This window comes from Phocoena phocoena, chromosome 3 (genome assembly GCF_963924675.1).
Source record: "Phocoena phocoena chromosome 3, mPhoPho1.1, whole genome shotgun sequence".
NCBI classification, from domain to species: domain Eukaryota; kingdom Metazoa; phylum Chordata; class Mammalia; order Artiodactyla; family Phocoenidae; genus Phocoena; species Phocoena phocoena.
This window is the reverse complement of record NC_089221.1, coordinates 106579805-106596069: the sequence shown is the minus strand read 5'-3', so window position 1 is coordinate 106596069 and position 16265 is coordinate 106579805. Positions and strand designations below refer to the sequence as shown.

Genomic DNA, 16265 nt, shown 5'->3' with positions numbered 1-16265 from the left:
TCTCTTCACTTGGTTACCCAAAGATTTTTCCCTTCAGCCCAAATAAGCTAGACATAAGTTGCACATTGCTTTAGGGAAGGGAAGACGTTATGAAACCTGAATAACAAAGGTGGCATATTCTTGGTTCTTAGGTTCAAAATCGCTGGTTTAGATAGAAGACAGAAAAATTTACAAGCATCCTTGAAGAACCAGTTTCTCTTGTGGTCAAGTCTGTGAGAATGTGGACATGAGGAAACCCCCTGTTAAGTGTGCAGTTTGGAAAATAGAAACGTTCGACCAGGATTTGGACCATGGGTCAGCAATTCTAAGGGAAATGGCCCCTCCCTCCCATGCCATTCTGATGTGGCAGGCGGCAGGTATTGATGAAAGCTGGTGGCACAATGTACTTAGGGAGGAGGAGCCACAGACACTTTCTCAGTTTTATGCACACTTGAACTTACGAGCAAAGGCATTTCCAAACTCTCCCAAGAGCAGGTCACGGACGTAAGCTGAGGAGAGCCACTGGGTAGGTCCTGTGGCAGGACTGAGGGGTTACATCACGACCAGGGGACTGAGGCCACATGTTAGCAGATGGACAACAGATGCTACGTGGGAGCCAGGTCAAGGTAGCAGCCCCTCCAAACACCATGGGAATAAGATAGGATGAGTCACACCTGGAGCAGGAAGCCAGCCTGGGCCTGACACATAAATAGACATGTACTGTCCACTGCTGCAGGGGTGCCATCTGCTTACATCCTCTCAGAGCTTATTAGCATCAACCCCAGGATAAGGATAAAGAAGAAACAATCCTAAACAGACTGAGTTTTTTTCCTATTAAATTTTTTATTCGAGATCATTATAGATTCACACGCTGTTGTAAGAAATAATACAGAGATTCTGTACATTCTTTACCCAATCTCCCCAATGGTGATGCCTTGCAAATTTGAAGTATAATATCACAACCAGGATATTGACATTGATTCAGTCAAGGCACAGAACATTTCCATCACCATAAGGATCTTCGTGTTGCCCTATTATAACCACATGCACTTTCCTCCCTGACCCTTAACATCTGGCAACCACTAATCTGTTCTCCATCTCTATAATTTTGCTGTTCTGAGAAAGTCTTTATTTCTCCTTTAATCTTTGAAGAATTATGTCACTGATATAAAATTCTAGGTTGATGGCTTTTTTCTTTCAACACTTTAAATATTTTTCTTTGTACTTGCATGGTTTCTGACAAGAAGTCCACTATAATTCTTATCCTTATTTCTTTATAGGTAAGGTGATTTTTTTCCCTCTGGCTTTATTAAAGATTTTCTCTGTATCTGCTTTTTGAAGTTCGAATATGATATGCATAAGTGTGTGTGTTTTGCATTTAACCTGCTTGGTATATTCTGAGCTTCCTGGATCTGTGATTTGTTGTCTATCATTAACTTTGAAAGTTCTCAGTCATTATTACCTCAAATATTTCCAAATTGTTTAGCTATTCTTGTTCCTTTGCTTTTACATACAAATTTTAGAATAATCTTTTCTATATATACAAAAATATTTCTCAGATTTTATAGGAATTATGTTAAAACTTTATATTATTTTGTGGAGAGTTGATATCTTTACTATGTTGAGTCTTCCAATCTGTGAACACAATATGCCTCTCCGTTTATTTAGATCTTTGATTTCTTTTATTATCATTTTACAATATTCAGTATACAAGCCCTATACATGTTTTATTAGATTTACACTAGCATTTTTCTACTTAAAGAAATAAGGTCATTGTAAATGGTAATGCATTTTTTATTGCAGTGTTTTAATTACATATTCATTGCTACTACATAGAAATACAATTAATTTTTGTATTTTAATCTTGTATCCTGAGACCTTGCTGAACTCACTTATTATTCCTATAAGTATTTTTCTAGATCCTTGGGATTTTCTACAAATTTGTAATTTGGGACAGTTTTATTTTTTCCTTTCCAACCTGTATGCCTTTTATTTCCTTTTCTTGCCTTATTGCACTGGCTATGACTTCCAGCACTGTGCTGAGTAAGAGTGGTGAGACTGGACATCCCTGCTTTGTTCTCAATATTAAGGGGAAAATATTCAGTCTTTTCTCATTAACTGTAATGTTACCTGTAAGTTTTTTGTAGGTGCTCTTCATCAAGACAATAAGTTCATGAGGGAATAAGTTGAACAAATTTTTCTCTATCACTATTTCTCTGAGAATTTTAAAATTATGAAAGGGTATTGAATTTTGTCAAATGCTTTTTGTATATCTGTTGATGTGTTATGTGATTTTTCTTCTTTAGCTTGTTAATGTGGTAGATTACATTGATTTAGTTTTGAGTATTGCACTAGTCTTGTATCTCTGGAATAAACCTCTCTAGGTCATGATGTATAATTATTTCTCATTATTGCTGAATACTGTATTGCTAAAATCTTGTTAAAATTTTTTGAGTCTATATTTATGAGGGATATTGGTCTTATTTTTCTTTATCTGGTTTTGACATCAAGGTAACACTAACTTTATAAAATAAGTTGGAAAGTATTCTCGTGATAATTAATTTTGTGTGTCAACTTGGCTAGGCCATGGTACCCAGATGTTTGGTTAAACATTATTCTAGATATTTCTGTGAAAATATTTTTTAAATGAAATTAACATTTAAATCAGCTGACTTTGAAAGCAGATTACCCTCTATGGTATGGGTGGGTCCCATCTAAGCAGTTGAAGACCTTAATAGAAAAAGACTGACTTCCCTTGAAGGAAGGGGAATTCTGTCAACACACTGCCTTTGAACTTAAACTACAACATTGATTCTTCTGTGGGTCTCCAGCCTACTGTGCAGATTAAACTACAACATTGATTCTTCTGTGGGTCTCCAGCCTACTGTGCAGAGTTTGGACTTACCAGTCCCTATACTCACATGTGCCAATTCCTTAAAATAAATCTCTCTCCCTTGCTTGCTCTCTCTGTCTCCATGAATGCATGCACACACACACACATCTATCTACCTATACACACACACACACACACACACACACATACACACACACACACACACACACACACACTACTGGTTCTGTTTCTCTGGAGAACCCTGTCTAATACATTTCTCTTCTATATTCTGGAAGAGATTATGTAAAATTAGTATTAATACTTTTAAATATTTAGAATTCACTGGTAAAATTGTTGGGCCTGGGGATTTATTTTTTGTTTTAAAATTATTAATTCATTTTCCTTAATATTTGTAGCACTATTCAAATTACCTATTTTATATAGACTGAGTTGTAGTGGTCTGAGCTTTTTTAAGGAATTGGTTCATTTCTTCTAAATCGTCAAATTTCAGTGTGCAGATTCTCTTATTATACTTCTCAGGAACTGTTTTGTTCCTGATATAACAGGCTGTGTCTCCTTTCTTTTTTCTTTGTCAGACTTGTGGAAGTTGTCAATTATATTGATCTATTCAAAAAACCATCTCTTTTATTGATTTTTTTTAGAATTTTTATTCTTCTCTTGTTAAATGGAGTGTTCTGTGAGTGTTGATTAGATACTGTTGGTTAATGGTGTTGTTGAGTTCTTCTATATCATTGCTGATTTTCTTTCTTGTTCTATCAATTGTGGAGAGAGGGGTTTTAAACTATTTAACTACAATTGTGAATTTGTCTGTTTCCCTTTCAGTTCTATCATGTTTTATTTCACATATTTTGCAGCTCTGTTGTATATGCCAATATATATAGCTTTGCTATATCTTCTTGGTGGACTCTTTTATTACAATATAATGTCCCTCTCTATCTCTGGTAATTTTCCTTGCTCCGAAGTCTACTTTATCTGATATTAATATAGCCACTACTTCTTTCCTTTGAGCAGTGTTTGTATAATATATCTTTTTACACTTTTAAGTTTTCAACCTGCCTATATTATTATATTTGAAATGGTTTTCTCAGAGGCAGCATATAGTTCAGTCATATTCTAAATCTGCTCTTCCATTTCCTGTGTTTTAATGGTATATTTATATCATTTATATTTATATGGAACTGTTACTATGTTAGGGTTTAACACTGCTATTTTATTTTTAAATTTTCTGTTTACTTATTTCTCTATTTTCTGTTTTTCTGCTTTCTTTTGGGTTATTTGGGCATTTTTAAAAAATCTATTTTGATTCATCTGCCTCTCTTTGTATAGCATTTTCAGTGGTTACTCTAGATATTACATTATATATACATTACTTATTAAAGTCTCTTATTGGCTATGGGAAAGAATTGCACATTTTCAAATGCATTTGAAATGATAGTTATCTCAATCATGTGTGTATTGCTTTCAAGGTGAAAGGTATGTCAGTGCCATTTCATTATCCAACTGACTATAATTCTGTAAAATTCTTTAAAAAAAAATGTAACAGAATGAAGAGTCTCATAATGAGCTCTCAAACTGGGAGCAAAATTAAATTGTTTATTTTACAAAGCTGCCATAATATTCCCTTTGTTCCAACACTACCTAGATCATCAGGAAGAATTAGGAATCATCCATGAGCATCTAATATATATAAGACATGTGCTTTACCAAGTTACCTAACTTTAGGGCAAATTCTAATCAACTTCATTTTGGGGAAAATTCCACCAAACTCATCTTAAAACAAACCTTTTAGTATAACTAGTACTAGCTGGCAATAAACAAAACATTTAACTCTTTCATTTCCTTGATCTGGGAAAGTGATGAGCAGTTCAGATTGGAAGTTCCCGGTTCCGTGTTTAATGATTATAATTAATTGTACCTACAGTTAGGGGTGAGAACAGCAGATTGAGGTGCTGAGTCACTAGCAAGGTGGGATTTCCATAAGTTTCTTGGGGAGCAGAACCCAATGGAAGTTTGGCCCCAGCAAGAATTTTTGGGTGGACGTGTGGAGTCTTTGTGATTTGCATTTTTAATGGAGACTTTAAACAGTAGGGCTCATGTGAGTCTCAATCTGCAAACTCAAGTCTGCACAAATTCCTTTCTTTATTTTCTATAAATTATTTGAATAGTGACTCTGAGTCCCTATCCCACGAAGGAGGCAGGAAGTGTGACTCATTTTGAGTCTTCCCTTCCCCTGGCTTCATGCCAGGATTCTTGGTTCTGAGACACTTCTCTGTCATTTGCTGATGCTGAGTGCCCTGTCTTCCCAGTCAGCTTGGTCCCCTCAAGTCTGCTGCTTGTTCACATTGAAGACACACATGGATATGAAACTCATGGCAGGGCTTGAAATCCTGGTCCTCAGAATCCAACCTGCCTGGTGTTCCATGTGGCTGATCCCTTTGAGATCCTGCTGCATCCCTAAAGCAAGGGCAGGGAGAAGGGACAGGTTCTTGCTGCTGATAGGGCACACATGCCTCTCTTGATCTCCCCTCAGGGGTGGAGGGAATCCCTCCCTGTCTCCTCACACTCCCCTCAGAGACTTTCTCAACCCTTCTTTCTGCAATGGACTTAAGCTTTGGAAACAAAAGCATAGAAAGAAAGTCTCTCATGGTTACCTTCTCCGTTTGCTTTTATACAAAACTCTTGGGTTCTAGACGAGAACAGAGAGCAAGCTACATTTTTAATGTGGGAATAGAATGAGATAAATACAGGGAGAAAAATGTGTTAATAATCTGAAAAAGCATTCTGTTACAGAGTAATAAAAGACATGAGCTTATTTTTTAACCATAACCTGGTGAGATTTGGTGATCCCTGGGTAACATATTTTCCTTGTGATGCCAATTTGAGAATAAATCTGTGTAAACGTGTCTGTATCATAAGGAGTCAAACTGGAGTAAGAACATCACACTCAAGCCTAGTTCTGAAACTTACTAGCTGTATGACTTCAGGCAATTCATCTAATTTGCTCTAGACAAGGGGTCAGCAATTTTTTTCATGAAGGCCTAGATATTTCGGCTTGCTGGCTATAGGTCTCTGTTACAACTATTCAACCTTGCCACCATAGCAGGAAGACAGCCCAGAGACAATACCTACACAATGAGCATGGCTGTATTCGGATAAAACTTACCTTATAGACAATGAAATGTGAATTTCATATAATTTTTGTGTTATGAATATGATTTTTTTTGTTCAAACTTTTAAAAATGTAAAAACTACCCTAAGCTCACCAGCCACACAAAAACAGGTGGCAATCCTGTTTTGGCCTGTAGCTGTAGTTTGCTGACCCCTGTTCTGGACTCTACAAGTCTAGCTCCAACGTTTGGAGCTCAGTTTTCCCATCTGTAAATAGGAAACACAGGGTTGTCAGTCAAGCAGAGGCATAATTTTTATTTATTTATTTTTGCGGTACGTGGGCCTCTCACTGTTGTGGCCTCTCCCCTTGCGGAGCAGAGGCTCCGGATACGCAGGCTCAGCGGCCATGGCTCATGGGCCCAGACGCTCCGCGGCATGTGGGATCTTCTCGGACCGGGGCACGAACCCGTGTCCCCTGCATCGGCAGGCGGACTCTCAACCGCTGTGCCACCAGGGAAGCCCCAGAGGCATAATTTTTAATTCTACTTTATAAATTTAAGGCATTACTACTAAATATGCTAAATGTGCTAAGGAGACCTAATGCCTAAGTTTTCATCTAAATAGGAGAAAAAAGTAACTAGAAATAGAACAAACAATCTTTACAGATGTCCCTTAATTGTCTTTGCTTCTCCATCTGCATGAAATAGAACTGATGCCACTGGATGCAAAGGGGAGTTTTGTAGATGAAATAAGTAGAACGTCTGTGTGTTGGATTTCTTCCTTTAGAAAATACCAGTTCTGTTAGTCATCATTTACCTACTTACTTGAGCTTTGTGGTGTGGGTCAAATGACATTTTTCTGTCAGAATTCCCTTCTACACAGCACACACATTACAAAAGAAATAGAGAACAAATGTATGGCTAGCAAGGGGGGAAGAGGGGGGTGGGATGAATTGGGAGTTTGGGGTTGACATATATACACTGCTATGTATAAGATAGATAACTAATGAGAACCTACTGCATAGCACAGGGAACTCTACTCAATGCTCTGTGGTGACCTAAATAGGAAGGAAATCCACAAACGAGGGATATAGTATAATGTATAGCTGATTCACTGCTGTACAGCAGAAACTAACACAGCATTGTAAAGCAACTATACTCCAAAAAAATTGATGAAAAAAACCCCAGAGATTTAGAAACTGTCCTGAACTGATGAGGAAGCTGCAGTGAACTCTTGGTTACTTTCTTTAGGTCTTTGTGCTGCCTCTGTCATGCATACGGGAATATGCATTACCACTGAATGTAAAATGAAATAAAATAATCTATTTGAAAATGTTTTCATTAACAATTGAATGTAGGATGTAATGTACTCATTTTGTCTAAAATTTTTTATCGAAAAATTTCTTATGTTGAATATATATATATATATATATATATATATATATATATGACTGTAAATCAAAAACTCAAGACATTTAAATTTATGGTAACAACATACCAAACTGGACCTGGCATACCCATTGTATTCCAGGCAGGAATTCCAAACCATTTATCTACAGGGCAAGGCAGTTAAGATAAATGTCTTAAGCAGCCTGGTATAAGACAATAGGAAATGGTGGGACCCAGGGCACACTGTAGAGTGCGGCCCCACTCTTCTTAAAAGCAGTTACTTTAAAATAAAACACAATGAGCAAACCAAAGCCAAAACACAGTTTTGACCAAACCAATTAATATGATCAGTTGAATCTGGACAGCTTTTTGACTCTTCTTGTGGAATAAACTTGAGAAAGAAGGTACCCATGGAAAATTGGTTTTCCTTTAAATGGCAATGCAGGCTGACATGAGAAAGATGTGTAGACAATGAATGTCTTTGTTATATAACTGCATAGGGGTGGTGAGTGTTGTGAAAGTTATACTGGCCTGGGGCCCGCAGGCCCTTGTTCTGGCATTTCCTAGTTATAAGCTTGGGATTAATTACCTACCTAAAACCTATCTCATGAAAATTAAATAAAATAATCTATTTGAAAATGTTTAGATAACTATAAATTGCTATGTAAATATTAGTTATACTCCTATATACATAACTGTCGGCTAGCAAATGCAGGTCCCTAGCAAGATAATAGGGCATCCACTATAGTTGTTTATTGTTTCTTTCACTGTTACCATACCAACATCATTCAAATAGGAGCTACGCAATAAGGCACACCTTGGTTTCCCTGGTAGCACAGTGGTTGGGAATCTGCCTGCCAATGCAGGGGACGCGAGTTTGGGTCTTGGTCCGGGAGGATCCCACATGCCGCGGAGCAACTAAGCCTATGTGCCACAACTACTGAGCCTGCACTCTAGAGTCCATAAGCCACAACTACTGAGCCCATGTGCCACAACTACTAAAGCTCGCACGCCTAGAGCCCATGCTCCGCAACAAGAGAAGCCAACGCCATGAGAAGCCTATGCACCGCAACGAAGAGTAGCCCCTGCTCGCCACAACCAGAGAAAGCCTGCACACAGCAACAAAGACTCAATGCAGCCAAAAATAAAATAAAATAAATTTATATTAAAAAATAAGGCACATCTTTTTAGTACAGGGCCAAAGATTATATTATCAGCTTTTTTCTTTTAACTAGAACTCACTGTTATTATTGTTTGGATCCCATATGACAAAGAGCTGGTGCTAGGCTAGCTCCTTCTCTCCCCTTCAGCTGTCATCTTTTGCCTGTGATAACATCATTCTTTGAAAAATGTGACATCAGACAATAAACTTTTGTTTAAGCTTATTTGTGACTTTTAAGAAAATGGATTCAAGAGTTATTAGACAATACATCATGTGAGTTTTTTCACCCAAGAACAAGAGATTGGGTATTATTGGATTTGAGCACTAAGGGTCATTCTTGTTAAATAAAAAGCAAACTTAAACCTTTGGGATGGAAATGGTCAGACAATTCATTAAATGTCCTCTTGCCACAGGTTCATGTTTTTGGGAATGTACTGAGTATCTAACTCAGATGCTCAATTGCTCTGGGAACCTGATGAGAACTGTTTTTAGTGGTTTTTTTGTTTGTTTGTGTTACCGTAAAAGACCTAATTTCATTAGGTATGGGAAATCTCACGGCCAGCCCTATCTTTTGCTGTGAACTTTGTCCCAGTGTACTAGTACTTTATTTTAAAAAGGTTATTTCCTACTTGAACTAGCAAAAAATGTTCTCTCGTGTATGGGAAATCTTAACAAAAGATTTTGTTGTAATAGTAGGGGAGAAATTATAGTAATAATTTAGCCTTTAGAAATTACTTTTTTCTTTTTTTGTCTAATTTTTTCAAATTATGAGAGTCGAATTTTTGAATCTCAAGCTGATTTTCCAAGTCCTTTAAATATGTTTCTTTTCTTATTTCTTTTGGAATAGTTTTGTCTCTGCAGTCCCCATACTTGATAATTGCCAAATAAATATTATTTTGACTTAGGCCGGCAACGTTCATCAGCACTTCTCTATTTATTGCATTAAAGCAAATAAATACTTCAGTGTAATACTTCTTTACTTCAGTGTAACGTAGAAGCAGATGATTGGGTTTGGGGATAAGCAGAGAGTGTAAGAGATAACAAAAACTTGACTGAATTCATTCTTTCCCAGAAATGCATTTAGGCAAAAATATTATAGTTTCTTTGCTTTTGCTGAGCTTCATTGAAACCTAAGGCACCTGCTTCACATTTCCGGGTCAGTTTCTCCAGTGACTTACTTTTCTGCTAGTCTTTAACAGGTCTATTACTATGATTTCAGCTTGTCATGCACATAATAATGAAATTAAATTGTTAAAAAATCCAACATTTATTTAAATTGATTAGCCATACCACACGTTCAACTTAACTTCCTCCCTGAGAAAAGTTAATGACTGGTGAAAAAGGAGAATTAAAACTCTGCATATATTTCTGTAAATGTTTTTAGACTATTAGAGAATGGCTTTTGTTACTTGTTAAATAGTTAAAATTTTTAATTTCCAATTATTTTGAACCAGGTGTATTACCTGATGATTGCCTAAATTTTCTTTAAGAATAAGGGCATCAGCGTGCTGTCTTGTGATATTTACAACAGATATTTTAAAGATCAGTAAACTCTTTCAGCAGTCCAACTGGCTCTTAGAAAATGAGACTTTGGCTTTACAGTGTGGGCTATAATCTGATTTGTAGTTTGTCTGAACCAGGTATTTGGCACAATCTGAAGTTTACTACCCAGTTCTCTGGAGGAATGGCAGAAAATGGAAATGAAATTTGGGGGGCACACAATGGCATAAATGTTCAGCAGGGAATGAGAAATTTTGTACTTATAAATGTCTCAGAGGCCAGAGGCCAGTAACAACTCTTCTCACCTCCCACCTCCTCATAAAACCTGGATATCTAAAGAATTCTTCTTGCTTAGGTGTCAGTAACAGAGATTAGTCTGTTCACCTTTGGACCAAATCTCCTCCCCGATTCTGATTTGACGATAACCTAGACCTGAGTCAAGATCAGTTTCTTGTAAAGGTGGGTTTGCAGGGTAATATGACTCTCGATGCTTTCTTCTTCAGTGGCTGGTCCTTAGATATGTAGAGGTGACAGGCTCTATTAATTATTAACAGCAGCTCCAGCTCTGTCTGTTATTTTATCTCCGCTGTAAAGCTACTTTCATGCTGAGGGTTGGCCAAGGCATTAGCCAGGGGAAATTGATCTAGAAGTGAACACCCTCCTATTTGGGGTGTGATGAGGTTTTTTCTTTTTCCCCTCCCCCTCCCTGCTTTTCATCTTTCTCAGCCTCAGTATCCCATGGGATTAAGATAATCTTTGGTAAAATAAAGAAATGGAGACTTGATGATCAAAATAACACAAGAAAATTGCAGGGAATAGTTTGTCTTGGAGATAGTCCACTCTTACCAAACTGAAAGATTTAAAGCCTTCTCACAGTAATATGCAGTAAAAACATGGCAACTTTCATTCTTACCATGGTGTCAGATGCAATGGGCAGAACTTCAAGACTGGAACAAGGTACCCTCATCAGTACCAGAGAAACAGGAAAGACAAAGGGGATCATAAGGTTTGAAGAGGTGAGAAGGAGGGACCAGAGAGAAGGGATTTCTGAAGTGAGGGACTGATGTAGACTCCATGGAAAAGCTTCTTTTGGAACCGTGGAAAAGTGCTTCAAGTCACTTTCTGGCGTAGGTGTGTATTCATGATCACAGAGTTGTAAGTTGGTTTCATTTCTGATAATGGACTGCACCTGTACATACTTGCAGACATTTCAGGTGAAATTCTGAGGTTATGTGCAGATATGGGAAGATTCTAGCTTTATAGGAACATAGAACCTACTGGTAAAACCATGGTTTTATTTTGTAGTGAACCTCTAGAGTCAATATTGCAAAGCTATTATGAGTCCAAAACTCAATACTTCCTTAAAAAAAAAAAAGTCAGGTTTAAAAACTTTGTTTTAAGGAGACTCTTTAACTGTGTCTGTGAATTCCTGAATGATAAAAGTTGTGATTTTCATGTTTTCTATGATATTGCTAACATCTACTATTGTGCCTGGTAGATAGAAGAGCTCTGATGAGTAGTTGTTGAACTGATTGAATTAAATCGAAAAGTAGCAATACAGTCAGACTCATGGGATAGCTATAGCTGTTTGCCTGAGTCCTGCAGTACAGAGAGAGTAAGAATTAAGCACCAAGGTCTTAAAGTTAGTACCTAGCTGATCTTTTTGGATGAGAAATAGTTCATTTGAAGGGGATGAGTGGGAGAAGGATATATGAGGTCTTCTACTCCATTAATTACAGGGCAGCTTTCCTTTGCCCATCCTCTATTTTTCCTGATGTTATTTTGTGCCATCCACAGCTCCTCGGTACAATTGTAATGGTGTATTTTGCTTTGGTCTTAATGTTGCTCGTAAGGGAAAAATCAGTGTTATGTGTTTTCCCAAGGAGATGTTGTCCCAGGACGCTTCTCCCAAAGGACTGCGGCTCTGATTCATCCATTCTTTATTTCTTTTGATTGGTTTGGTTTTACTTCATTTCTACCCTTGCTAAGTGCTAATAAAATACATGCCATTGAGGAATATATTCTAGAGGATATGAAAAGACAGACCTCATGGCTATTTAATCTGTTGGCAATGATTCTGCTCTCAGTACCCCAACATTCCCCAGTTTGAAGCTCACCCTCCATGACTGCTTTCTGTTCACAGTTGAGCTGCATAATAAAATGGGATTCATGCCACCCTTCCCTTGCAGTGTGACAAACCTCTGATAAGAGGATAATGCTAAGTTCTTTGACCATCTCTCTAGCTTTGTGTTTTTTCCTCTCCCTCTGTTATCAAGAATGTCTGAAAACAAAGTATTCTACAGCTGTGTGGATTATGTGACATGTCTAAAGGAGAAACATTCAGTGTTTGCGTCTGAGGACTTCCCTTTGTTTTGTTTCCTTCCGATATGAACCTTATAGAATAGGTCAAACCCATGAACTTGAACTTGAGTTTGCCAGTGAGTCTGCTTGGGCTCTGGACTTTACCTTGATGACACTTAATAAACTTTTATTGTTTTTTTTTTTACTGAGAATCTTTGAATATCCTCGTCATAGACCACAGGAGTGATGCTATTATTAAAGAAAATTAAAGAAAATTGGCCTCTTGTAAACATTCTGGAGAGTCTTTGACCTCTGGGAAAGGATGGGCGTCCCGCTCGGCTTCCAGCTGCTGAATCTTCCTTTCCTTTTCTTCTAAAATTTCTTCCAGCTGAGTGATCTTCTCAGTCTGATGGGAAACCTGGGTTGACAACTCCACAATCAGGTTGATTTTTCGGTCACCTTCTTCCACAGGCAGGAGACCACCACAGCCCTCTTCCAGTGAGCTGTCTTCTAAAGCAAACAAGAAAAGGAAAATCTGAACAGTTTTAATTGGATTTCCCAGAACTCAAAGAAAGGGAAGATGAAAAAGTTTCATTTCTCACGTTCTTAAAAGAGAACACAGATGTTGCGTCATCTGGCCAGATATACTGAGAACGGAATCTGGACCAGTGTGGGGAAGGACTCTGGGTGCTCGTGAAAAGAAATCTTAGAAGCCTCTGGAGAGGGAGGAGAATCAGTCTTTGCCAACTCTTGTTTATACGCAGTTAACTTTCAATTAACCATGGGAATGAGCTGTCCTTGAAAATCCAATCTACAAACAGTAGCCATCCCAGATTTCGTGTTATCTTTTCTTCATAATTCTTCACAAGAGCTACAATCAAGTAGAAATACACTTCAATGTGAATTTTAATTTGACTGGGGAAAAAAAAAATTTGCCATTGTCCCTTTTGGGAAAAGTGATAATGAGAAAAGACTAGTTTCTTAACCCAAGTCAGCTTTAGAGTTGGCAGGGGTGTAATTTGAGGTGATCAGGAAAACTCTGTAGCAGGGTATAGAGATTAATTTCTTTTAGGTCTGAATACTTTTCAGCATGTCAATAAAATCACAAATGCCTCCTGAATATAAAAACTTATCTTTATCAATTTCTATAAGGTAACCCCTCAGATAAGGATAAAGGTCTGAGTAAGGAAGGAGAGAGAGGCTGTGTCAAAGAGATAAAAGATTAGTGACTGGAAGCAGGAAATCCTTGAAAACAAATATCACTAGATGGTCAAAAAAATTTAACTACTGAAAGGAAACCTCATTCTACTAGATTTTAGCAGTACCACCCTCCACATCATTCATCCTGAAATTTCTACCATTAAAATAATTTCTCTACATTGTATAAAAGGCAGACTTCAGCTATAAAAAGTAAGGGACATCAAGGGCTTGGGTACCATGGTAGGATTAATTGAGCTAATAGCATATGAATGAACTTGACACATGGTGTCTACAGCTAATTGCTGTAATTGAAGGTCCAGCCTCTACTCAAACCGCAGTGAAAGCAAACCCACAGCGGCACCTGAAAGAAACATAACGTTAAGTCCAGGGTACAAAGGGCTGCTACTATCGTGTACCTATACACCTGTTAAAGCTGGGGCAGCTTTGTTGTGATAGCCCGTGCAGGCAGGGAATCACCCATTTCTCAGCAAATAAAACTAATTTGTGGCCATCATTTTCTCGAGAAGTCACGGGGTGAAAGCTTGAGCATTGCATTGCACACTGGACATAATGCTTTGGCTTCACAAAAGTGATGAGAGGAGAGATCAGGCTGTTCTCTGCTTTTAGAAATTACTGTCAGCAATGTACTACGTTTCAAGAATCTATGGAGAAATCTTTGTTCTGAACATATGAGATTCTAATGATAATATATAAAGAGATGGTAGTTTGGGTATCTTTCTTAAAAAGCAATGAAAAAAATCTCAAATCGCAAAGAAGCATTTAATTTGTGCCCTCTTCAAGAGGCCTGTGCTTTCAAGCCCAGAATAGAGAGTCCATAGGATGGGGGGGGCTTCCTCATTTGCTGATATGCTGGGTCTCACCTTTCCTTTTCTCTGACTACAGCTGTGCTGCCCAATACAGTAGCCACTCACGACATGCTGCCATTAACCAACTGAATGTGGCTGGTTTGAATTGAGATGTGCTGCAGGTATAAAATACACATTTGATTTGGAAGACAGTTTGAAAATAACATGAAATATCTCATTAGGCTTAAAAATTGATTGTATTAAAATGATATATTTTAGATATACATTGCACTAAAATATATTTTTTAAATCAATTTTACTTGTTTGTCTTTACTTCTTAAAAATGTGGCTACTAGAAAATTTCAAGTATCATTTGTGGCTCTCATTATAGTTCTATTGGATAGTGCTGAGCTGGAGTTTCCTTTTGGATGAGCACTCTTTTTTTTTTAACATCTTTATTGGAGTATAGTTGCTTTACAATGGTGTGTTAGTTTCTGCTGTATAACAAAGTGAATCAGCCATATGCATACATATATCCCCATATCTCCTCCCTCTTGCGTCTCCCTCCCACCTCCCTATCCCACCCCTCTAGGTGGTCACAGAGCACGAAGCTGATCTCCCTGTGCTATGCAGCTGCTTCCCACTAGCTATCTGTTTTACATTTGGGGGTGTATATATGCCACTGTCTCACTTCGTCCCAGCTTACCCTTCCCCCTCCTTGTGTCCTCAAGTCCATTCTCTACGTCTGTGTCTTTATTCCTGTCCTGCCCCTAGGTTCATCAGAACAAATTTTTTTTTAGATTCCATATATATGTTTTAGCATACGGTATTTGTTTTTCTCTTTCTGACTTACTTCACTCTGTATGACAGTCTCTAGGTCCATCCACCTCACTACAAACAACTCAATTTCATTTCTTTTTATGGCTGAGTAATATTCCACTGTATATATGTGCCAGTCTTCTTTATCCATTCATCTATCGATGGACACTTAGGTTTGGATGAGCAGTCTTTGAAACAAAGGTGGATGTGTTCCCTGCCGATGGCTCTTGTTAACATGTACAGTTGTTATTTGGGAGGGAGGATTGCTGGTCCTCAACTATTAGCACAGAGATCATGTCTTCTGTTACTCTAGAAGGTAGAGGCATGGAAATCTGGGCTTGGGAGGATGGGTTCTTAGGGGTTGAAGTGAGTTTCAACAGGAGAGGAAAGAATAGAAGGGAAATGGCAGCAAGCAGCAGTGGGAAGATGTTAAGGAAAGGAATGGCAGGCAGGATAGAGAGGGCTGGGCACCGTGAGGCTCAGGGACAAAATGGGGCATCAGAAGCATCTCTCCTTGTCGATGTCTGTCAGATTCTCCTTTCTCGTTGACCTCTTCTTCAATATTTTCTTTCCCCAGTTTTCCCTCTCTTTTTAGGAGAAGTTATTTTCTACCAATTGCACAGGGAAGAAAGGAGTTTAGCATCATTCCCAAAGGCAAACTGGTCAAAAATATTTTTTTATTTGTTTTTTAAAAAAATAATGCAATATAGGTAAGATACTTTTTTCACTCAATTCTAATGATAAAGGGGTAAAAATGCAGCAGGGTGGCCTTACATAGGCAATCACAGTCACCAGGTCTATACCCTCTGTCTCTGCCCTCTCGGAAGAGTGTAGTAGAGGGAGAAAGTAGAATGACAATGAGAGAAAGAAAGTCAGGGTGTCTTGGTTAGCTCAGGCTACCACAACAAAATACTGTAGACTGGGTATCTTAAAGAACAGAAATTTATTGTCATAGATCTAGAGCTTGGAAGCCCTAGATCAGGGTGCCAGTGTGGTTGGGTTCTGGTGAGGACTCTCAGCCTGATTTACAGACAGCTGCCTTCTTGCTGTGTCTGCACATGGTAGAGAAAGAGATCACAGGTTCTTCTTATGAGGGCACTAACCTCATTCAGAGGGCCCTGCCCTCATGACCTCATCTAACCTAATTA

At 38.1% G+C, this 16265-nt stretch overlaps 1 protein-coding gene across 1 annotated transcript in view; it reads right to left on the bottom strand.

Annotated features, from left to right (window-relative positions):
* Window positions 1–12468: 12468 nt before the first annotated feature.
* CCDC192 (coiled-coil domain containing 192) overlaps window positions 12469–16265 on the bottom strand; it is a 252039-nt gene continuing 248242 nt past the window's right edge. The window contains 2 exon segments of the mRNA XM_065873682.1: window positions 12469–12564; window positions 12567–12802. Of these exon segments, the coding sequence (XP_065729754.1) occupies window positions 12469–12564; window positions 12567–12802 (332 nt within the window).